We start from the raw sequence: 25,809 nt of genomic DNA on the forward strand, positions 1-25,809 counted from the left end.
TGGAGAACCACACACCACCTTCTGGGCCACAGAAAGGGACTTTCACACAGTGGATGGCAGGCAGTTCCTGGGCCTGAGAAACACATTTGTTTTAGTCTGTCAAGGAGAGTGGCCATTTCCACACACTGGCCACACTCTGCCAGACAGAACCTTTCTTTGTGATGAGATCTGGCAAGATGTGATCTCAACTCACACCAATCCAGCCTCTACACCTCACAGATCAGCACGTGTCCATCCAGCAGCCAGGCAGACACAGGAGCTTCCACTGAGGGTCCCAGTTGCCTTCTCATCTCCCAAGAGAGCAGAGGAGAGGACAGGATACTCAGAAAGATTGGCTGGCGCTGGCTGCAGAGTTCAGAAGCCTAGGCATACATCTTGGGTTCTGCTCCCGTCTGAATTCAGGTATGGCAGGAGCAGAAGTGAGTTTTTTGTTAGGTAAGACTCTAGGGAAGATTCATCACACCTACCCATCTGTGTCCAAGGAAGTTGTCTAGCCCACTCCACCCTGCCAAGAGGAATGGTGGCCTCTCAGGGACAGTAAGGTTTCTGACAGCAGTAGCTCATGGTCTCTCCATTTGAAATCTTAAGGCTCTTGTCAGCCAACTGAACCGCTAAAGCTGGCCATAACTGCAGAATGAAGGATGCAGGCTGTATACACCAGTGGTCACAGAGAATGTGGGGCCAGGTGCACCTAAATGATATCAAGACCGAGCAAAACACACTGTTTCAGGATAGAAGCACACCAGATCCTGCCATACAGGGCTCTGGGACCACAGTGGCTATTCTCATTCTTCTACTCTCCTCACACATGCATTCCATCATCTTTCATGTAACTAACAGAGCCTCACAGAAATGGAACAACTCATAAAATAATTATATAATGATATTTGTTTAAATGCTCACTATGAACCCATCAGAAAAGCAAAAGCAGGACAGTTCAGAACATGTCAGTCAGATAAACCAAGTCACAAGGGCCGGCCCCCACTCGCCCTTCCAGACTTGGCCAAACTGCTTCATTCTCTGAGCACCAAATTCCTTTAGTGTGATGGGAATCATAATGTTCACACCTCATGAAATCAAGAGTTAAGATGCAACTTGTAAAGTGCATTCAAGTGTACATGATAAATAGCTAAATATAATTCCTTGTACAAATCACACAGAATAATGAAATAGATCTGAGTATATCCTCCTAGGCTTAAAGCTTTCCAATCTGCCCACACTGCCTACAGGATAAAGTCCATCATTTCCACCAGACAGATCCAGACCAACTTTTGCAGCCTCATCTACCATCACGCAGTCAATACCTTCTACCGCTCACTCCTAACTGCGTGGGTGGCATGCCACATCATTTGTGTCTTTAAGTTCTTTCTGGCCCTTTGTTGCTACAGCTCTGCTATATTCTAGAGTCCTCAGGAACCAACCTTTCCAAGAAGCCTTCCTTAATTCTCCACTCCCTCTCCCCACCCATCAAAACCAGGGCAAAGTGGCACTCCTCTGTGCTCTTGGGGCATTTTGCACACACCCGTCTTAAACTATACAATGTCTATGTGCATAATAATAGCATGTGTTTCTCCCTTTCTTTATACTCAAAACTCCTAGCAGACAGTCTTGACTCCAGTGCCTGGTGGTGCTTATCACATAGTAAGTGCCTAATACAACATGTATAAATAAATAATAGGTTTAAAGAAATCAGAACTTGGAAACAGGAAACCAGTCCACATCTAGTTCATTTGGAAGGCAAATGCCCAGAGCAGATTCTGCTGGCTGGGATATGGTTACCAGGACTTGAACAACAGTATCTAGTAACCATGGTGTTTAATGCAGAGACACTCACAGGAACCTTATTTATTGTGCTGATAGCCACAAACCCTACAACCTCTTCCCACAGAAATGGTGATAATCACACCAAAGATGGAAGCATGGGAAATGCCAGGACTCTGAAATCTGAAGTAGACCCTCAGTCTCATTAAGACTTTAGATAGACCAGGAAGGAAACTCACCAGCCCATGACAGGATAATGAATCAGGAGATTATGGTAACCTTCAGAATTGTGTGATTCACGCCTTAGCACCCAGAAAAAAATACCCACTTTACCCCTCCCAGTCTTAACTTAGGCAGGGCTCTAAAAATAAGAGATAACTCAGCTATGTTCCGTAATATACTCCAAGAAGTTCTTGTTTATATACGTGTGTCTTGCCTTGTTGACGTAGAAAAGAAGGGCACTTCCCCTCACAGTAGCCTCAGAGGTTACTTTAAAAAGTTCAATCAGGTATCTGTAGAGCCCAGGAAGCTAGAAAGAGCCTATGAGAAGAAGAGGGGATAGTGAAACATGTATGATATGAAGGTAGAGGGTGTAGGAGGAAGTGCGGCCTGAGCAACCAGTGCATGCATGCTGCGAATGCGCCAGAAACATCCGGCTGAGGCAAACCTGTGTTCTGCCAAAAGACATAGAGACGGCTGATGTGAAAATGGCCCGATATAGAGAGCCAATGAGGAACAGACACAACCTATCAATGGACCAGTGGGACACCGGGAGGGGGATATAAGGGAGACCCATATCCGCAATAAACGAGTCTGCAGCTGCTTGCACTGCCTGCTTCTCACCTGACTCCCAGAGTCTGTGTCGTGACTCTGTGCCGACTCCAGCCCCGCCCGGAGGGCCCCAGGACACCCGCAACAAGAGAGAATCCTGGGAGGTAAAAGTTTAACCAGGGATGGGGATAGGCAGTAAGGGGAGAGGAGAGAATGGGGTGGGTTAACTAAAACTAAAGATGTACAAAAAAAATAACCTATCAAAACACATTACACTTTGTAAGTTAATTTAAAAATATAATTTAAAAGAATAGAAGGAGATTGAATACACTTATCCTGCACTGGTGAACAATGATCCTCACCAGAAGATATGAATTATTAAATGAAAATCTCAGTAGAGGCATGGGATACCTCCCTATGACTTACTGGTCAGGGAGGCCCAGAGACCCCCTAAACAACACCAGCTACTGTCATTACTCCTGGATTCCCACCAGAACAAAATGGTAAGACCTTATTGCTGAAGACACGACACATTTTGGTTGCAGGACATACAGAAATTAAGCTGGGGGTGGAGAGCTGGAGAGATGCCTCCACTGCTTAAGAGCACAGGCTAATCTTGCAGAGGACCACAGCTTGGATCCCAGCACCCATGTGGCTGTTCATAACTGTCCTTAACTCCAGTTTCAGGGGCTCTGACGACTTCTTCTGGCCTCCACGGGCATGGCATGAATGTGGTACACTTACATACGTGCAAGCAAAATACTCCTACACATAAAATATAAATAATAAATAAATAGATAAATAAACAAATAAACAAACAAATAAATAAATAAATAAATAAGTAAATGAAATCAAGCTGGAACTGATCTGAAAACTTCCTCCCTACTGACCAGCTTTCGCAGTACTGGAATGCAGGCCGCTGGGGGGAGAAAAGGCATCAGTGGTATCCCTGGAGCCAACCATGCAAGCTACAACACTGACCTGTCAGGCAACATGTGCCCATTGGTGCAGAAGTGGCATGAAGGTTATGAGACTAACCAACTGCTTTGGGATTGGATTTGAGGCTTGCTCCACAGGAAGAAATTAGGCCTAGTTCTGTAAACATGTTCAAAAACCCACGGCTCAGAAGGTCACAGGCCCGAAGAAGGAACCTGTTCCTGTTGTTTTGCTAATTTACATGTTGTCAAACTGCTTCTAAATATTTATGCTTCTACCCAAAGATTAGTGTTACCCTCAGCCTTTGCCAGAGAAGCTTCGCTCTGCAGTGGTCAGCAGTTAATGCAAAGGCTCGTAACTGCCCAAAGTACTAAGACTAAGTGTCCATTGAGTCCGTAGCCCTAAATAGGACATCTATACCAAACCATCACTACCACCCCCACCAAGGCTCGGGGAACATCATGGAAGAAGGGCAAAAAGAATGTAAGAGCTGGAAGACGGGGAGGAGTGCTGTGGAATGCTGGCTTCCCAGCATGACACGGCCATGAACTCACTGTAGCTGTGATTACCTACATTAAATCAAGTCAACAAGATCAGGCAAACATTCCAGCTGGCAGCATTAACTGGACTTAGTGGGTTATTGACAAAAAAAAGGAAAGGACATCTTGTGTGTTTCTGGGGAGAATGGGAAGGAGTTGGAGGTGCATAGAACCAAGATACATTGTTCACATACATGAAACTATCAAAGAATAAATGAAAGATATTCTATTTTTCAAAGATCTTTTTAAAGATCAATCAGGACTTTGTGACCCCTAACAATTTATTTTCAAGAGAGAATCAGATATTGTTCATTACTACCAAATGATATGTTCATATTATAGCTATAGTGCCCTAGAAATGTCTGTTGATATCCCGGGCCTGGCCTGATTCTATCCTAAATGGTTTTCTTTATAGCTCACCACATATACGGAGTGGCAAACTATCTGGAGTTAGGACATATCTTCACAAAGACTGCTTTTTCTAGCTAATTTTTAGCTGATACATAGAAACACAAAAGTTGTGCATGTTAATGGGATAGGACTGTTTCTGACACTTCATACTAAGAAAAAATCCAAACACTGAAAGGAGACCACAGACCAGTGAATAAAGATGCAAAGATATTACTATTGTTTGTTAATCACAGGATTTTTTTTTTTAATGGAGTGCATCCATTTCTAATTACATTGGCACAGAGGTGGTTGGATGTATTTAAATGGTCTTTGTGCTTAGCACAGCATGTGGTAAATACTATTTGCTTCTGATAATGAAAGGGGAGAAAAAATAAGGGAATTCTGGCAAGTACGTGATTAATCTTACTTTAACGAAAAATATTTTAAAAATTTAATAACAGTGGGGAAGGAGGGCAGGAGAGAAAACATGGGGCAGGAGAGATGGCTCAGCAGTTAACAGCACTGGCTCCTCTTGCAGAGGTTCCGGGTTCATCTTCCAATACCCCCAAAGCCCCTAACAACCTAACAACTGTCCGTCATTCCAGTTCCAGCAGATCCAGTGTCCTCCATGCAATTACATACATGCAGGCAAAACAATAAATAAATAAATACAAAATAAGTAAATTTTTAAAACAGAGAAAACGTTCAAATGAAAAGAGAAGCAAAAAGGTAGAAAGACAAATATTACCACCAGATGTAGGCCCAAACTACTAATTCAAAGGAGCTCAAATTCAGGCATATTTTTTTCTTTTCAGTTTTCTATAATAATCTCACTGTGAAGACCTTCAAAATTAATTGATGTCTATAACGAGAATGTGAATAACCATACACCTCAGAAAGGAGCGTTACATGCTGACGTGTATCTCCCACGCAGGTGTCCAGGGTCAGAATTAATCTAACAGATGTACCCAGGGCTGATTTTCATGAATTTCAAATAGGTTAGTCAGCTCAGCTTCTAAAAACAGCAGATCTAAAGCAGCAAGATATTTGTTTTGTTTTTTATTTTCTGTCTTTTAAACCCAAAGCTACCTATAGAAGTGATCGAGACCTTAACTGCCATGGCATTCTCATCTGAAAGCGAGGCTTTGACGATGAGAGGCAGAGGAGCAGGAGATACCCCCCAGCTCTGTCCAGATGGCGGGCCCTGCCACAGCATGCTCCAACCTGCCCCTGATTTGAAAGGGCAAATTGCTTCATCGCCCTGCTGTTATTTTGACACAAATCCTCCAGGGCCATGGCCAGTACCAGAAAAAAGAACTGATCTCTGAGATTCGCAGACAGGCTTGAGGAACAAAATGCTGGGATGTGGTAGGATGGTTGAAAGTGGGTTAGATGAAATTATACCTCCAGCATGCTCAATAGTTGTCACAGTAATGGGACTTTGTGTCAATAGAAAATTCCTTGATATCAAGACCCTTTCCCATGTAACCTCCATTCAGAGAGATATTAGTAAAAGAAATCAGCCAAAGATGTACAATGGAAGCATCAAGAATATATACATTTCCTCCTTCAAAGGAAAACGGAGTTCTACCTGCAGTATTTTTAGACAATGAAGAAAATACTGTGACCACAGCTTACTTTACTTTTAAGCTTTTAAGGAACAGAATAATCGTGCTAGAAAGGGCAAAAGGAATGAAGAAAGGAAAAGCAGAGACTGAATAACTTGCCTGACATCACAGCAAATCAGGGCCAGAGCCAAGGCAGTAATTCAGTGTTTCCAATCAGCAGGCCTCTGCTTACAGTCAAGGCACATTGATTCCTAGGCTGCAAAAATCACTTAATGTTTTCAATTACTCTGAAAGGCCCAGAAGGAAATAAAGAAATCACACTTACCTTTGACAATCTGCTTTGCACAGGCATTATAGACCTGCTCTTGGGTTGTGTTGGGCGGCAGCACTCTGTCAAAGACATATGGCTTCCCTTGCTGAAAAAGAGATAACAAAAGAAGAGGGTGGAGAAAACTCATTAGAAGGTTAGGTCTAAAAATCTCTGATAGTAGTAGTTAGACCATAGGCAACTAAATCACCATCTCACTCTTTAAGGCAGTTTCTTGCCTCACCACAAACCTTTACAGCATGAACCACATGTGCACTGTGTGTGTATACTGGGTATTAAGAACCTGAAAACAAAAATTTCTTAAATCTGAAACACTTTCTTAGATGAAAAGGTAGACATTTTATTCATCTGAACATTTATTGAGAATTTACTCTGGACTAGTTGCAGAACAAACCAGTAAACAGACCTGAATTGTTAATTGTTCAATTAAGTGGAGCAGATCGCTAATAAGCAGGAGAGTACACATGGGAAAATTCAAAACGCCCAGATATGAAATGATGGGACAGAGGGCATGGCTGAGAAGTCCTCAGTTCAGAGGATCATGAAAAGTTCAGAAAGATGGATATTAGAAAAGTGCTACAGAAGAACATTCCAGACATGGGCTGAGCAGACACACAGGGTCTGGTGTGTTCATGAAACAAGCTGAGGTTGGCAAGGAAATCAAGAGCCAGTGCTTGAAGGGCACTGCTGGCCAAATAAATAAATAAATCCTGCCTGGGCTTTATTTACTGGGAAGATGACATGGTCAGATCATTCTCAGTAGGCAGAGAGTACTGCTCTTATCTCAAAATTCAGCATTTCTTTTATACACAGAAGTGATGCTTCTGTGTATAAACTGGTTTGAAGCTTCTAAACCAAAAGAGCCCTTCTGCACAATAAAACAAGAGATTTGGGGAGGAGGGCTGTTCAGAGGTTTGGCTGATGGCTGCACCATGTACAATTCAAGGAAATCACCATTATACAGGGAAGGAGAGACCTCTACCGCAGCACCACATAGGCCCTGCTATCTGGTCACTCACTGTTCAGTAAGGATTACTGGATATCTCTGTGCCAAGCACAGCACTGAACACTGGGAGAAGGCAGGTAAGACACAGGGCCAAATAGCACTTCTCCATCAACGTGCCCAGGTAAGAAGTAACCCTCCTTTTCCACAGCCTGATCCACTCAGGAGCTCCTTTTTTCTTTGTTTTTCTCAAATAAAAAAGAGAAAGGCAGAAGACAAAGCAGGAGAGAGGACCGCCAGAGCCTTCCTAGCCCACCCACACCTACTATGGGCTCTGGCCCAAGGACAGACTGACTCCTTGAAGAACAAGGCTTGTTAGATCCTATAACCTTCACACAAAGTAAGTACTTAACGCTTGCTCATCACCATGGCTAGAAATGACTGGAGATGAAATCCTACAGTTTAGACAGTATGTTTGCACTTAATCTTGGGAAACAGGTAATAAGCTACTTCCAATTTGACCTTAGAAAAATGGAGAATTTTTAGGAACCATAAAAGGAGAGTTGATTTATGCACAGCAGAGCCAGGCTTTCTGATAAAAATTATGGGAAGGGATTATTTTCGGATGTTTGGTTCCCAGTTTTCCTTTTGGTTATTGAATCAAGTATCCTGTTAAATAACCAAAAAATATTCCTCACCAAAATACACTGCCAACTCTCTTATTTTTTATACGTTTTTAAAATTCAATCAAACAGGGGCTGGAGAGATGGCTCAGTGATTAAGAGCACTGGCTGCTCTTGCGGAGGATCCGTTTGGTTCCTAGCACTTACACAGCAGCTAATATCCATCCCTAACTTCAGTTCCAAGGGATCCAACAGCCTCTTCTGACCTCCTTGGGCATTGCATAACACGGGTGCACTTACACACATGCAGGCAATATACTCATACACATAAAAAATAAAATAAAAATAAGAAATAAAATATTTTTTTTAAATTCAACCAAGCCAGGCGTGGTGGTGCACACATTTAATCCCAGCACTCCGGAGGCAGAGGCAGACAGATCTCTGTGAGTTCAAGGCCAGCCTGGTCTACATAGTGAGTTCCAGGGCAGCTGGGGCTACAGGGAGACCCTGTCTCAAAAAGACAAAAAAACCCAAATAGCCTGATATGGTGGTGTAGGCCATTAATCCCAGCACTTGGGAGGCAGAGGCAGGTGGCTCTCTATGAGATTGAGACCAGCCTGGTCTACATAGTGAGTTCCAGGTGGGCTGGGGCTATGGGATTCTCTGTCCAAAAAAAAAAAAAAAAAAGAAGAAGAAGCCAGGCATGGTGGCATACAGCTTTAGTCCCAGCTCTCAGGAAGTAGAGGCAGGCAGACCTCTGTGAGTTCAAGGCCAGCCTGATCTATATAGTGAATTCCAGGCCAGCTGGGGATACAGGAAACCCTGTCTCAAAAAAATGGGGGACTGAAGAGATAGCTCAGCGGTTAAGAGCACTGGCTGCTCTTGCAGAGGACCCAAATTTGGTTCCCAGCTCCAGCTTCAACAGTTTCAATGCAACAGGCACCCACACCCAAACACACACATAGGCACACAGACACAGACACACACACAGAGACACACTTTATTATTACAAATGATTAAAATAAATCTTTAAATTTTTTAACATTTGTGGAGGGTAAGGGTCTATCTCTAGAGTTCTTGTGCAGCATGCATGAGGCCCTGGGTTCAACCCCAGCACTGAAAAAGAAAAAAGAAAAATATATTTACAGAATTTGCCTAAGATACTCACTGAAACTTCTGGAAAGAAAAGACATTTTTACTTAATTTAAAATAAATCCATTATTTTTCAAAACCTAGTGAGAACTACTAATGTAAATTACCTTGTTTACAGCATAATCCTGCTTGGAGTTTTATGTCCTTAATACACAAATGTACCTAAGCAAGAAGAATGACCTATTCAGTTATGGTATGTAGGATGGAAAGATAGGATGCCCCAGTTTTGTCTTTCAGTTTAAGTTGTTTGTTGGAATAAAGTATATTTTAAGAGCGGTAGAAAACAAAATTTCATTAATTCAATTTTTTTTTTTTTTGAGATAGTGTCTCACTATGTCACCTTTGCTGGCCTAGAGCTCACTACCTAGACCAGGCTGGCCTTGAACTCACACACCATTTACCAAATGAAGAACAGATAACATGATACTTTTAGATGACGTAAAGTGCTAACTCCCTAACAACAACTGCCTTTAAGCTTTTATGGCTGGTTGGTACTGAGAAAAGAGGAAATTTTGAAAATAATTTGTTATAAGACCCATCTTGTTAGGATTAGCATATTAAGTTGTTAAAAACATAAGCATTTAAAAGTGTCCTTTCACATACTGAGTTAGTTATATAGGCTTTTACTTTAAATGAACCTTAAAGTCTTTGAAGCGAGTGATTAGAATTGTTACTGAGTATTTTCGGGGACCTGATTTATACCAGTTGTATATATAATTTCTCTCTCTCTCTCTCTCTCTCTCTCTCTCTCTCTCTGTCTCTCTCTCACACACACACACACAGACACCCATGTTAATAGTGAGAATATCTCACAAATTCTGTTCAGAACAGGAACAAAGACCCTTCCCCAGAACCCCCAAGGGACAAGATTCTCCCAGGGCTGAGGGTGCTGCAGGCAGTCGCCCCAGCTTGCTCTAGTCATCGCTGAGTTTGCAACTGTAGACAAAATTGAAACAACATTGCTGTGTGGGTGCTGGATACTGGCTTAAACCTGGACGGGGCCACCATTCACCATCCTCTGAGGACACATTTCCTTCCCAGATGCCTTCTCAACACGTGGTCTCTGACTATCCACGCCACTGTCCTTGGCTAGCATCTCTTTCAGGTTTCTAAATGATGAAGTCCTGGCCTAGACCTGGGCCTCTTTCTGTTGTGCTCTTGACTTTCATGTAATTTAAATGACTCTGCTTTCATCTCTCTTCTGGCCTCCAGGTTTATATGCCTATGCCTACTAGACATTTCCATTCATGTGGGTGGTCATTAGTCACCCTAAACTTAATTAGCTACAACAGAACCATCACAATCTCCATACCTGAATAAGAACTATACCAGCAATCACCTAGACGGTCATGCTGAACACCTAAGACTCATTCGGCATGTACCATAAGTTCTGAATCCAAAATATAACCGAAACACTACCATTTCTCACCATGTATATGACACAGTTGAGCCAATAATTTCTCTGTCAATTTCTTGAACAGAGCTGCAAAGCCTTCTGAGCAGTCTCCCTGATGCCCTTCTTTCTCCTACCAATCCACGTCAACAGCTGCCTGAGTATCTAACACAAAGTCAGATGATGCCTCACATCACGTCCTCCGTGGCTCCTGTCTTACTCAGACTAGACTCTCTTTGCCTTGGGCTGCCTGCCCACTCCTCTCTCACTGCAGTGTGGCTGACTGGACAACTTCCTTGCATCCTGCCCACTCAGTCTGCTCTAAACTTTTCTTCCCCTTGGAATCCTCTTCAAACCTTCATTTGGCTATCTCCTCACCATCCTCCTTATCGCAAATTCCTCCTCCTTTAGGGCTTCTGTGAGTCTAACTAAAGCAGCTCCACCTCTCTGAGGCCTCACTAACACCTGGCGATTTGGTTAGTTCCTTGGTAATTAGTACATGCTTATTTCCAACCAATCAAATGAACAGGCTACAATTAAGGCATTTAACCAGCTAGACTAGAAGTCATGCAAATCCCAAGCCCTAAATGTATGTGGGCAAACCTGCTGCACCTCCCAAAGGGAATCTGGATGAGGCACACTCCACATTCATTACGACAGAAAATGAAGCTTGCCAGCATTATCACGAAGCCTCCATGTTGAGCAGTGCAATTGCACAGGAGAATAGCTAAAATTAATAACCTACCAGGATCACACACAAAAATAACAGCAGATGGTTCTTACACTTTTATAGTTAAAATTAAAAACAAAAATCATGCCACCAGAATTCCTATCAAGTTGTTGAGAGCAAAATGTCTGTGAACCATATGGCCTGCCTATTAATACATCTGACCTGTTACCCAACAACTGTTCCTCAGCCTGCAAGAAACTCTACTGTGGGAGACAAAGGAAAGCAGCCGATTCAGAATGTTTAGATGAGTACCCAGAGGGACATTGAGGAAAAGCAAAATTAATTATCCTCTAAAGAGAACATCAAGAAGTAATTCAAGAACTATCTTAGAAACTGAGCAAGGTTATGACCAAAGATAGCCAATGATGTGAATGTTACTCTTTTTCTATCTTGATTAAGAGAGACTGAGGAGGGTGAATATAAAAACTAAAAGAAAGATTAACATTTCCACAGAGGGAATTAACTCCCTCTGTGGAATTATCTTCAGGCTCTGAGGAATATTTTGAAGAGGAGCTAATTCTTGAGAAAAATAATCACTAGTTTCAGCATTTGGGTAACTTCATTCCTAAAAGCATAGGAGAACCAGGGAGAACCAGGAAGAGGACAGGCTCTGTCAGCTCACCTGCTCCCTGCCACCCACCAAGACCAACCCTATGGCTCAAATCTTCAATACTCCATACCACAGAGTCCTCATGGTAACTTTATGAGGGGAGTATTACCATCCCCATTTCACAAAGTGGAAAATCAGTCACAATGTCAGCTCTACTCTTTTGGAGAAGTAACTTTGGGGTTCTGGTTTAAAGTGTTCTTTCTTGGGTCTAGAGAGATGGCTCAGCAGTTAAGAACACTGGCTGCTCTTGTAGAAAACCCCGAGTTCAGTTCTCAGCACCTGCATGTCAGCTAACAACTGTCCATAATTCCAATTCTGGGGATCTGATGCCCTTTTCTGACCTCCAGGGGCATTGCACAACATGGGTGTATACACACGCACATGCACACACACATACACACACACACACACACACACACATATATATATATGCAATACACTCATACACATAAAAAAATAAAAATAATAGGGGCTGGAGAGATGGCGCAGCAGTTAAGAGAACTGGGTGCTCTTGCAGAAGACCTGGGTTCAAATCCCAGCACCCACATGGCAGCAAACAACAGACTGTCACTCTAGATCCAGGGGATGTGATACCCTCTCCTGACCTCCATGGGCACTGCACAACACAGGTGCACTTACATATATGCAGGGAATATACTCATACACATAAAGAATAAAAATAATAGCTAAAATACTTAAAGCGTTCTTTATGCAGTACTATCTTCCTAAGAGAGTTACGATTTTTTGGAAAAGCCGGAGAAGAAACAAAACAGCTTATTCTGAGATTAACAGGAAGGAAAGACTGAAGTAAAGTGATTAATGAGGTAACAAAAGACAAAGAGCCAGTGGGCAATTGTTAACCAAGAAAGTGGTACTGACAGGAAGCCATGGGAAAGAAGGATCTGGAAAGAAGTGCAGAATTGACAAGAAAAACAGTGGGCATGCTGATGGCAAGTGCTCTTTTCAACAGAAGGAAGGAACACCAGGCAAAGCTGATCTGAGACTAGGAAAAGCCAGATACAAGACTCACTGTGAAAAAGTAAGAAAAATTATTAAGAAAAATCCTAGAATTATCCAGCACCAAAAAGGTCCTTCACAATATCATGTTCCAGAAAACGTGGATCAGGAGAGGTCAGGTGACTTGCAGCCAGTCAGACAGGCAGCTGGCACATGCCTAGGGTCTAGACTTCTGGCTACTACCTAGAACACTACAAGCTCTGCTTCAAATCAATTGCTTTCTCTACACATTAAGGAAACAAAAGACATGAGTCTCTCGTCCTTCCTTAGAATATTTTTCCTGTTTTGTTCTCAGTCAATTCTAAATGACTTCCCAATACACATAATTATGTAGGCCAGTGAAGACTCACTGCCATGTTCATCATAATACAGCTAAAAATGTACATAGCAGCCTTTCAACATGCCTGCAATGCACACTGCCCATCTCCATGAGCCTGAACTCAACTCAAATAAAAGGTCTGATGACCCGCTTATGCCAAGTCCTTGCATTATACCAAACTTCCAGAGCCAAGAGCCTTTAAAGGGAAGGCCTCAGAAAAGGGAACCATTCAAAATGTACCAGCTCAGAGCTTGGCATCCTGTTGCCCTTACAAAACCCAAGTGCAGAATCACATCTTGGGCTCCTCTAAGCCCACAAAGCCCACAAGTCTGTGACTCCTGAACTCAGCTGCAAAGAATAAGGTGTGTATGGCCAGGGGTTGGGGGGGGGGGGGCATAATGTCCCAAAAAGGTACAATTCTTTTTTTCAAAATTATCCTCTGCATTCTTTCAAAATAAAATTTCATGTTCAATCACAAAGCCAAGGCAGGAAAGGGAAGGGACTGGGTCTGATGCAGGCACTCAGAGACTCACCAGCTTTGCTACTACAACTCTGGGGCCCTCCAAGAAGCTTCAGTGAAATACCTCCAACCTGAAGCAGAGCAGTAAGAGGCCTGGCCTGACTTCCTACTGCCAGTTCCTGCATCCTTTGATCTGTGGGCTATGGATCACCTACAGTGGCAGATAAGAGCTATAGGTTAATACTTTAGCTCCCTGGGTGTGGAGGGGTAGCTGGGACAGGTGTTCCTAACTGGCCTTAGAGTTCCCAGTGGGTGTCACCTCCCTTTGCACAAGGTACAACTCCCAAGGCACCACACCCTGGTTTCCTTTGCTTCTCCGCCTTAAGGCTTCAGTGTTTCCTGGGATGCTGGAAAGATGCACTTTCGGGAACCGCAGCTTCCCAAAGCTGCACTTCAGTACAGAGCTCAAACAGGGCAAAAGTGCAGACATTTTGTTCCTTAAAATTAAAATTAAATTCAGTAGGTTCAAAGATAATCCAGATTTGTGAAATCACTGCCAAATACTACCACCCAAAGAGTACAAGCAAGGTGGGGAGGTATGGGGTGGAAATTGAAACCCTTGTTATAAAATTCAACAAGCAAAACCTAGGTCAATAGCACATGCCTCTAGAGCCAGTTCAATACACTGGAGCCAGACGCTTGAGCCCAGGAGTTCAAGGCCAGCCTGGGAACACAGCAAAACCTTGTATCAAAAAATTAAATAAATAAATAAATAAATAAAATAAAATTATATGTATCTATGCTTCTCCCTGGGATACTGCCCTAGAAAATGAACTGCCTTTGCCACTTGCCAAGAAGATTACTAATCTGTAATTTGTGCAAAGGTACATACCAGCTCCCAAAAGTCCTCACCTAACACAATACTTTGCATATAACAGTACAGGACAGGTGTTCAATATACTTGGGCATCAGGGAGGCTAGAGGTGGGGTACCAGGACCCCATCATAGTGTGGGAATGCAGGAAGTATGTGCTGTAGCTCTCTTATATGTCAGAAACTTTACCACTCTCAACCCGCACTGCCTAGGTTTTCATGGTCCTGAGTCACCCTATCTTTCTGTACCTCTTTTCCTCTCTTTAGTGTGTGCCTACCCTCCTCTTTGTCTGGAACTGGCCAGCGAGTTTTCAAGGTAGGGAAGGGGAGAAGGAGCCCCATGCACATTAAAGCAAAACACATACCTAGCAGTGACCACAGCTCTTCCCCATCCTTGTCATACCCTCCCCAAAGTTCGCCAGTCTCTAGTGTAGCCTCAGAAGGGGACTGAAAGGCCCAGCTGTCCTCCCCATTCCAACTGCACCCTCTCACCTCCACTGCCCCACCTACACTGGGATGGTCCTGTGAACAAGGATGGAATGCTAAGCCAGAGAGGGCCCTAGCCCTGGTACTGTCCCTCCCCAAACTGGCTCTGTGCCTCTAGGGAGGTGGCTGGTGCCCAACCCAGCCAAAGCCAAGGCTGCTCCCAAGAGAGTCTGCAATGAAACAGACATCCACAAAACAGCGCCCGACTCCCCATGGAGTTGCCAAGGCAATGCCAACCACTTCACCACGGAGGGAGAATGAACAAAAGCAACACACAAGAATGACTCTTGTAAGCCTTCTTCCTGTAGGAAACCAGTCTACAATTCTTTCCTTCTGCCAAAACCCCCACTGTGTAGACACACAGGCACTGTCAAGATTGCAGACTGCTATGAAAAAATATTCTGGAAGGCATACTGCTGGAGAAGTAATGAAGAAATTCAGAATTATCGCCTGAAGAACAGGAGAATGCAGACAGAAGTGTTCCCTCTGTTAAGGAGAATAATGGAAACCGTTTCAAACACACACCGATTTTTCACTTTCGATCAAAGTAAAATGAACTCCTTTCTCTCCCACCCCCAAGTTTCTGTGTTCTAAACTTCCAGAGCTCAAAGGAGAGCAGAGGTCAGGAGGACTGCCCCTTTCCAGACGCTTGCCCCTCACATACTTAGTGACCTGAAACAGCTTACCTAGGTTTTCCTGTCCTCTTCCTCTCTGAAGTGAATGAGCAACATTCCTGGCTCTAGCAGGCTATCATAATGAAAGCGCAGGGGTCTGTGATTTTTCTCACAAGCGTGGCTTCAGCCTCAGGCATATATAGCCCCAGAGACAGGAAGCTTTAGCTGGAGAGAGTTTACTGCTCTACAGACTCAGAGAAAGGGATAAAAATTGCTGCTGTAGTTATTTCGGTAGATTTGGTGCCAAGTCACATCTGAGAAAGAAAATCAAATTCTCCTCACTGGAGAGGCAGCCAAAAAAAAAAGCCATTTTACTAACAATAGAACTGAGAACTCACTTACTTTGCCAGATTCACAGTAACAGTGACTGACTGTGCGCCTTGGTGCTAGGGCATGGCACCCTGGGAGCAGCCTCCTGGAGCAGCACCATGCACTCCAGTCAAACCTCCTTTCTCTGAGGTAGGTTAATGCCAGTGATAGTACCAACACTCAAGCCACCTGGTAGCACATGTGAAGCTTTCTTTCCTTTAGTGAAAAGATAAAATATAAGAGCTTTTCAGCCCTAAATGGGACACCTATATCATACCCTCTTCTCCCAAGGCCCTGGGATCATTGTGGAAGAAGGGGCAGAAAGCTTGTAAGAGCCAGAGGCCGAATATGAATACAAGGAAACTGTTGTCTGAACACCACAGGCAGCTGCACATATGAACCCACAGCACTTATGACAGCACATACAAAACCTGTGCAAACCCATGCCAGATGGGGGTCCAATACGGATGGGGGTGGTAAACAGGAAGCCCCAGTCCTAAATGAGGAACTATTGGGAATAGATAGTTACTGGGAGAGGAAGACTCAGTTTTCTTTAAGGGTGTGATGCCTGATAGATTGGCTAGACTCGAAGGGCTAGATCTACACCCAAGACCATTTGGGAAATAGATTAGACTCAATAGGTCTTTATTTTTTAAAGAAAAGAAAAGTAAACAAAAATAAATAAAGTTTTTTTAGAAAGGGGGGCTGGAGAGGACTCCATGATCAAGAGCACAGCTGTTCTTGAAGACCTGGGCTTGAATCCCAGTGCCCACATGGCAGCTAACAACCGTCCATAACTCCATCTGATGCCCTCTTCTGTCCTCCACAGGCACTGCATGACATGGGTGCACTTACATACATGCAGGCACAACACTCAAGTAAAAATAAAAAATTTTTAAAAAGAAAAGACAGAAATAGAGGACATGAAGTTGGGAGGTAGAGAAGAGGAAGGGGGTCCTATATATATATATATATATTTCTTTTTTTTTTTGCCTAGACCTTCCCTTGACTAGCTCTGGTAACCTCATGCTGCAAATAACCACTGCAAACAGAATTGGTATTTCATTCATATTTTTCACTGTTGAGAAACAGCTTACATAATTATTATCTGACATAGTGCATGACAATTTTATTTTATGGTATGTTCGGGTCCCTCATTTCCATTTGCCTCTGAAGATTAGGTGGGGCAGGAACATAGCCTTCCTTTCTGGGAAAGAAGAATGACTTCTATGGATTTGTGGAAGGCAGCAATGTGAGCTGAAACAAGAACCGGAATTTCTGGTTTTCTGCCAAGCCTTCCACCCGTAACACCATATTGCATCTTGTCATTGTTCTCCAAGAACAAATTTATTCCTCAACTATAGATTTTCTAAGAACTCCACACAGTTGGTCAAATCTGTGACCTTAGACAACTCAACCATATTTTCTAGACTTCTTCCTCTACAGAAAATGAAAGGCAAACTCTTTCTGGCTCTATCTAATACATGCTATAATTATAAAACCTGTCATGTTTATAACATGACATGGCACAATTCAAAGTTCAAAGCTTGCTTTTCCCTATTAAGGTAACTGCCATAAATTATAGAAAAAGTGTCCCACAAAAAAGAATGGTAACACAAACCAAAACCAGCAGAAATCATTAGGTTCAGGACAGTTATGTCCTGATGAGTGTCTAAGGAGTCATACCCCCTCAGTGATGGTTCATATACACTCTGAAGGGAAAGTTGATGGGTCCAAATTCTATACAGGACTTCTACAGCTAACCACACCCAGAATGGATGGACTGAACTTGAGCAGCATGAAATTCACACATCCCAGTCCAGTGAGCAGCCATCTTCACTGAGGAGATAGGATGCTTGACCCATAAAGCAGTAGTGGGGTACCCACTCATCAGATGCAGTAGTTGGAGGAAAAAAAATGGTGTTGCTGAATTCAGACACAATTTTCTAGTCAAAAAATCTAAAGAGCACTTTTAAGTGTAGGAAGCACATCAGCTTTGTATCTTTTAAAAGGTTTTAACTCTTATTTGGTGACAGAGGCACCCTGTTTTTCAATGTTTAAGCTACTGGAAGGGCTACGTACACACACACAAGTGAAGTTGAAGTCCAAATGCTCCCAACACTCCTTCATGCCTCACCCACCTCCCTTCTGAACCCAGTCCATCCTTTGAACCACTAATGGGTTAGACAGCAAAAGAAACTGTTACTAGAACTGTTATCAGCCAGGAGCAACAATTTACTTATCAGATTCATTAGTTCACAGAACAAGAAAATCCAGTTGTTTGCTTTTGGGCTGTGAAGGGGTGGGGCACTTCCCAAGCCAAGCAGGGATAATCAGTGCACTAAAGGAGAAGGTAGGTGCGAATCCAAACACCACCTCCTTCACAGCCAGGCCAGGATGAGCTGGCAGGTCACTGTTCAAGCTTAGCGTTCCAAGAAGCTCTTTCTCAGCCACCCAGGCAATAAACTTAACACATACAAAAATGCTTAATACATTTTCAGACCCAGATGTGAAAGGTCTGCTCACTGGCACCTTCCCTCTGAGAAGCAGCCCTGTGTTCAAGTCCTTGCATGTTTCAGCCTGACATCCCCTTCTTCCAAACTCCTTTCTGATGTTAAATATGCCTGTGTTTGCTTCTGTTAACCTTTCATATCCTTCCTTTAACAACCACCTCATCTCCAACCTCCTTTATCTAACCTCTTAGAAAGTTGGGCTTCTCTTGACTCCACATCCTCTCTCCACCACATCACATCTAGCCACTAATTTTTACCCTCATTCTGCCATCTACTTAAAGAGCTGAGTGGACTCCTAATCTTTGAGGGCTGGCTGAGCCTGCCACATTCTCAGATTTTACAAACCATTTAACTGTGCCCCAGCCAGCTGTGTTGAAAACACTGTCTCCCCGGATGCTGCATGCACCAGCACAGCCTCTCTCCTCTCTCTTCTCTATCTCTGTCACTAGTTCTCCTTCCTGTCAAGTATTGTTATGTCATCAGCTCAATCTTTCCTTCTGTGCCTTCTCTTTTGTCCTCTAAGATATATCTGCAGTTTCACCCTTAAACCTCATAGAAAAAACACAAAAATCTATCTCCAGCTCAGATAACAGACCTGTACTGTTTACTATCTGGGAAAAAAAAAATCCAGTTGAACACCTCAACTACCCTGAACAACACAATATGTAGCTGACCCTCTATAACTGCAGGTTCTATATTTACATTCAACCAACTATGGATTAAAAATATTTGAAAAAATTGCCTCTGTACTGACATTATTTTCCTTGCTATTACAATCTAAACAGTATGGTATAACAAGAATTTATGCAATATTTACATTTTATTAGGTATTATAAGTAACTTAGAGATGATTTGAAGTGTAGAAGACGTGTATAGGCTACAAGCAAATACTATGTATACTAGTTACTTTTCTGTTGCTGTGATAGAAACACTGACCAAAGCAATTTATGGAAGAGTTTATTTGAGCTTATGGTTCCAAAGGGGCAAGAGTCCATTATGGCAGGAGGCATGGCGGCAGAGGTGGCTGGATGAAGGATGGAAACTAGGCTCTACATCTTCATGTAGGCACAGGAAGCAAAAGAGCAACTGGAGATCTGGCAAGGCTTAAGAATTCTCTAAGCCTGCCCCCAGTGACATGCTTCCTCCAGCATAACCACACCTTTAAGACCTCCCAAAACAGTGCCATCAACTGGGGGTAAAAATGTCTAAATACTTGGAGCCTATAGGGGGACATTCTCATTCAAACCATCACATTATGCAACTTCATAGAAAGGACCCGAGGGTCCAGGGATTTTGGAGACTGCAAACTACCCTGAGAGACAGCTGACCCTGAAGAGAGCATTCACACCTTTCTTCTCCTTTGCCTCTTCCTCTTCTTACCACTATCAGTAGTCACTGAGGCTGACAAGCTCAGCGCTGTCACCCCTACAGCTCTCCCCAACATCAGAGGTCAGGGCTGTCCTTCACACCTTTGCTGTATTTCTTGTTTCGCATCTCAGATATTCTTACCACTTTCTGCCAATACTCCTGCAAGAGGCTTCTAAGTGATCACCTAGTCGCTCTTCCCTTCAATATATCCTGCATCCTTTGCCAATCCATACGCCCTGCCCAAAGTCCTTTAAAAGGTGCTTAACCACTTGTTAGTGCCCCCTCCTACCCCCCGCTGCCACCAGGATACTTTTCACAACTTAACAGGTGGGTCTTTCCCTACCAAATACTGGCAATGTGCTGGTAACTTCCGTCCTACTCTTCGCACTGTTCCTTCTAATTGGAATGCCATCTCAATACCTTGACCTTGTTTTCTGGCAAAATGCTACCTGTTCTTTAAAAGACATGTCAAATGTTCTCTCTTCCAAGATTGTCTTTTCTTGAGTCTCTCTCTCCCTCCCTCTGTCCCTCCCTCTCTCTCCTTAGACGTGGGAGACATACTGATCAACTGTGTGACCTCCAGAATTAGTATCGCTTGTTCTCCTAACCAGTTCTCTCTCTATCTCTCTCCTCTTTGAACTTCCAAGGCACCCTCCTCCGATAGGTCTCTGATCACAACCTACTTCAAACTGTAGTCATCTGCAAGCACCATGTCATGGAAAGAAGGATCTAAGCAGGATCCAAGATGAGAGAACCAGGGTAAGACAGGACTGATACACTTCGTTAAGCATGCTAAACCCTTTGCTTCACCTGGGGCATGGTATAGATTTCTAATAGCTACTTTCATGTAATTGCTACTCTGCATTTTACAAGCAACAAGGTTAGAATCAGAAAGGCCCCTGGCTTGCACAGGGTCACAAACCTACATTATTTGTTTCGTGTGTAGGTTTTGAGAACCTATAAACAAGGGAACGTCTCAATTAACCCTTTACTTTCACCTGCTAACTGACTTTAAAAAACACTACTTCTGGAGGTCAAATGGCCGAGCAGTGTATTCTTCTTCTCCTACCTGTTTTGCTCCAAGTAATACTTCGGATGTGTGGGTTATGATGATTGCTGTTGCCTAGGTTACTTTTCAGGAACTTGAAGGCCAGTTCTATTGAAATCACTGATTCTTCATTTAGGCCTTTTTAGATGCCCAATGGATGAATGAAACAGAACTTATGATGCCAAGACAAGGAAAATGGAGATATTTCCAAGATTTACAGGGACATTGTAACCTGGTAACTATGAGCAACCAACCGCTGTGTTTCACAATGTCCCACTGCAGACCACGGGAGCAAGCACAGGCTCCAGCCATCAGTCCTTTCCTAACCTAAACCCCTTTCCTTCCTTTCCCTAAGGATCAAAGGGGCTTAAAACTTATGCTGCGGTAAGAAAGATTTTTTCGGAGGTTAATCCATCATCTTATTTTACTAGCATTCCAAATAAATCTTTTTTCCTTGCTTTAGCAACTTGTTCACAATTCATCAGGCTCCATTCTAGCAGGAAATAAACCAACCTGAGTTCAGTAATAAACCAACAACAACAAAAAAAAATCATATAAAATCGCTGTAAAAATTGCAAAGAATGTCACTACCATCATAACTCTTAGAGATTTTTAGTTAAGAATATATTTTGTGGGGCTGGAGAGATGGCTCAGCAGTTAAGAACCCAGGTTCGAATCCCAGCACCCACATGGGAGCTAACAACTGTCTGTAACTCCAATTCCAGGCGATCCAATGGCCTCTTCTGTCCTCCATGGGCATTGCACGACACAGGTGCACATACCTACAGAATGTATTTTGTATCTTACTCATCTTTGAATGATTTCTTGCAGCATTTATGATACTCATTATAGATGCTTAAATTTACAACTGTTTAAACTGAATTTCTGATATCATTTTGGGATTAATAGGGTTTTGAAAATTTCATTCCAAAATCATGTCAAAAGAAATAGACTGCCTTGAATCACCATAGCAAAGCTCCAAGGTGAGTATTCTACACCTATTTTAAGACAGGGAAATTGGATTTCAGAAATAATATGTAACAGTACACAGTAGAGTAAGTAGGTGAGGCAGGAAGGTCTGATTTTAGAGCTAATAATTTCCCAAAGTTCCAGGCTCCTAACCACAAAGATCCAACCCACTGCATCTCAGTTCAACATTTTTACACAGACACTCATAACAAAGAGACTTTCTGCCAGGTTGTGACATGCAGCTCCAGAGGATGTGACACAACAAAGCCAAGGCCAGGAGGCTTGTCAGCCTCTGCGAAATCAAGAACAGAGTGTTCCAGGTAGAAGTAACTGAAAAAGAGCCTTGGCTTAAGAAGGATTTGATCTGCTGGAAAATGGGACTCTCCATCCAGAGAGAACATGGCATAGGATGAGAGGAGACGTCAGGGGAACAGGCAGGCAGAGAGCAGCTCAGAAGCCCGGCAGTATGCTCTTCTGTGGTATCCTTTTAATTAAAGGATGGTGTGCTCTAGTTTCCACGGTGTTGCTCAGTGGAGGCCTGGTGCTTGGGAATGAACCATAAAATAAAATTACCATGAAGACCAATGGGGAAGCTGCTAAAGAATCCCAGAAGGACCTGAGGCAGCTTGCCGACAAAGACAGAAAGAAGAGAGTGAATTCGGGGTTGAGTTGGGGGAAGGTCCACAATGCAAACATGGAAAACAAAGAACTACATCGTAAGCTCTGGTAGAACTTAGGAATCCAATTCACTGGCCACTATGTTGAGTCACAGGCCACAAAGCATGTCCAGCATCAGATTGAGTGGGCCAAAAAGGACTATCCATCTTATGCTCAAAACACTCTTCAGATCGGCCTCACTGCCTGCCTCCAAGTTCAGGTGTGTCAGCTCTAATAGTCATTAGAAAGTCCAGAAAGCAAGGAAGAGAGTGAACCCAGGGCCACTTTGAGCTGCCACTTTTCATCTCCACAACAATTCCATGCAATTGGTGTCATCACTTGTAATAGGACAGGGAGAACGGGTCACTTCCTCAACATATTCAACTGGTAGGTGGCAGATCCATACTTCAGCCCAGGTCTCTCTGACACCTACAACTGGACTTCTTCAGCTATAGCATGTACAAAATCCAAAGACATCACTGTAGGGAGAGTGGCCTTACATCGGCCAGAGTAGCCATGTGCTAGCCACATCCACTCCTGAAACCACTCTGGATTCCAGTGCTTACTTTCAGTCTCCCCCATTTCTTGTATCAAAATTTTCTAGATAAAAAATAGCTTTGTTTAATATGTATTTAGTTATGGATTGCCCCTATGTTAGGCAAGCTGTTAGATCCTAGGAAGCCGATAATGAAAAGGACATAGCTCCCAAGCACCAAGAATACAGGGTCTGAGGAGGAAGGCAAAGAGGCAAAAGGTGGGAGAAGTGGTTGGTTTTTCTGTCTGCTGTACTGTCAAGCTCTATAAATATACAGGTGAAAATGTGGACGGTATTTTCAAGGACCTCGCTGATTTTTACCACACCGGCCACGTTGTGCAGATAACTTCACGGATTCATTCCATTTTATTATTCTGTAAGAGTACTGTCTAATGAAAAAGTGTCAGCTTAAGAAATGCCAAGTCTCACACGAAGTAACTCTTCTATTTTAAGTAAGCATTTAGAATGCCAGCAGCATGGCTCAGCACTTCACTTGGTGGTTATGACAGAGGCTTAGCACAGAGTGGGCACTGAGAGCAATGGAGAACAACACTGAAGGGCTTCTGGAACCTAGCGTGATGGGGAGTGCACTGCAGAAACCAGCACACTGAGTACTCAGATGATCACATGGAACACGTGATATTAGGATGTTCCCTTCAGAGTGGGAGAAACTGAGGCAGGGGCTGGCTTCTTGAGTTGGTTACCTAATTTAGTATGGGATGGACCAAGAGCCCCAGTTCTGTTCTGCTAAGGTCAGGGTGGATCCTAATGGGTTAGAAATAATGAGCCTGGCTGATAGGCCTAACTTTCTTCTGTGTGGAGGAGAAAGAGGCGTCTTGTAGGACAATTAATACATATTCAGGATATTTTTAAGTTAAATTGAAACCACTGCTCCCCTAATACTAGAAGAAAAGGCCTTCACTCTCTGCCTAGCAGGATAAAGAATGTTGAGATAATGGAGTCTCGCTGGACCCTAGGGAGCTACGGTATCTGTAACTGCTTGCCAAACCATAAATGTTTCTTCTGAATCCTGCTTGGTCTTAAAGCCCACATGCTTTAAAGTCTTTTTGCTTGTTTGCTTTCTGAAAATACATCTTATCCACAGTTCAATGGCAACTCCCTGTGGAGAAGCCAGGACTTCCCTACATAGTCTATGTCAGGTTGAGTTTTTTGGAAAAGGCAGGTGGGTAATAGTTGTAAAAACAGTCATGTGGGCTACCTGGAAAGGGCTACTTCCACCCCTGGTAAACACCTGCATGTGTTCACATGCAGTTCCACATCTGTGACCGTGAGCATCACTGAAGTAAAGTAAAATCCAGGCTATCAAAGCTGTTGATGTCAACCAAAGCATCAGCTACTAAGGAAGTTCAAAAGATCTGAGATGAAAAGAGGGAAGAAAAAAAAGAATCTCTGGTGGCACCTCCCAGCCTGGGCCTAGAGGTAGACAAGCATTAATCCACTCTTGGGAGAGCCTGTTGGCCCAATGGACATGTCCCAGGTGTTAAGCACTTATGCAAGGTGGCAGAAGTGGGATACCCAGTACTCTCCCCTCCTTTCTCTCTCACTGTCCTCCTTCAGGGCCACCTCAGTAACAAAGGTCAGCTCCCAATGGTTGATTCCTCAGGAAAACTCTTCTCCTGCTTTGGTCCGCACTTCCACTGATGTCATGGGCTTGGATTTGAAGTCAAGAAGGCCTATACTTGGTGCCATACATGGAAAGTGACTTTCCTTCCCCCAGATCAGATTCATTCTAAATGACTCTACTCCTACTCTACTTGAAGAATAGCACACTGGGTTGTAAGTACAGCAAACCAGACAAGAAAAGACTTTAGGTTCCTGTACTAATGGACAAAATTTAGGGCCTGTCATGCAGTGAACTGGATCCTTCCCCCTGCTGTAAGTTCACACCTGGTGCTTTAATGCCGCTGTGTCTGAAGTCCATGATCTTCACAACCAAGGTGATACCTCTGACGTGGCAGTGGCAAGTTATCCTTTATAGGCCCTATATCCAAGCAGGTCATCTCTGTGACACAGGTAGAGGTGAACCCCCCCTTGCCCACAGGTGGTTCATCTGCCACAATTAAAGGAAAAGTACTCTGCATGACACTTCCTTAAGAATCCTCCCAAGACAGTTACAGAGGCCCAAGTGGGAAAATACAGACAGATGCCCTGCAAAGACCAGATGCTTCTGTAAAGACCAGCCACCACTGGGCAAATGGTAGGGTCTTAAACACCCAAAAGGAAAGTATAACCAAAGATTAAAGGGGTCAATATAATTTTTTAAGAGTTCATATGTATAGCTAAAGGCTACATAACAAGAAACAATGCCACACAGGAGATAGCTTCCTTTGAGTTGTTGGCCAGGGTAGCCCAAGAGACTCCCGGACAGTAACCCAGCATAGAACTGGGAAAATGAACAGCAGACCCCAATCTTATCTAAAGTAATATTGACAACTGATTGCTGCTAGATGAGGAACAGCTGATCTTCCTAGAGCAAGGATCTCTAGATAGGCTAACTAGACTCAGGAGATGGACTAGCACTGGTCAACTGGGGGCACCGACAACACAGAGGACAACAACAAGGAAGACAGAGTATATGGGGGTGGGGGGGTATGGGAGGGTGCCATCTGGGAAGTGGGTATATAGATGAATAAGATTGTTTGGCATGTTCTGCATGATATACACACAAAAAAATCAACAAATTAAAAAAATGACATATTTGAGGAGGAAGCATAAAAATTTACTTCATGTTTATTAGTAGAGGTGATAAACATTACCATTGAAATCTACCTGATGACTTTATAGACATACACAGGTGCCAAGGATCCAAATGCAGCC

The 25,809-nt window shown here is 43.3% G+C and overlaps 1 protein-coding gene across 1 annotated transcript in view; it reads right to left on the bottom strand.

Moving 5' to 3' along the window:
• Kif5c (kinesin family member 5C) overlaps positions 1 to 25,809 on the bottom strand; it is a 187,813-nt gene that overhangs the window by 119,455 nt on the left and 42,549 nt on the right. Inside the window, exon 2 of the mRNA XM_008825166.3 lies at positions 6,291 to 6,381. Coding sequence (XP_008823388.1) covers positions 6,291 to 6,381 — 91 coding nt within the window. The remainder of the gene's footprint in view (positions 1 to 6,290; positions 6,382 to 25,809) is intronic.

Source organism: Nannospalax galili, unplaced genomic scaffold (assembly GCF_000622305.1).
Source record: "Nannospalax galili isolate Female #2095 unplaced genomic scaffold, S.galili_v1.0 scaffold87, whole genome shotgun sequence".
Lineage (NCBI taxonomy): Eukaryota > Metazoa > Chordata > Mammalia > Rodentia > Spalacidae > Nannospalax > Nannospalax galili.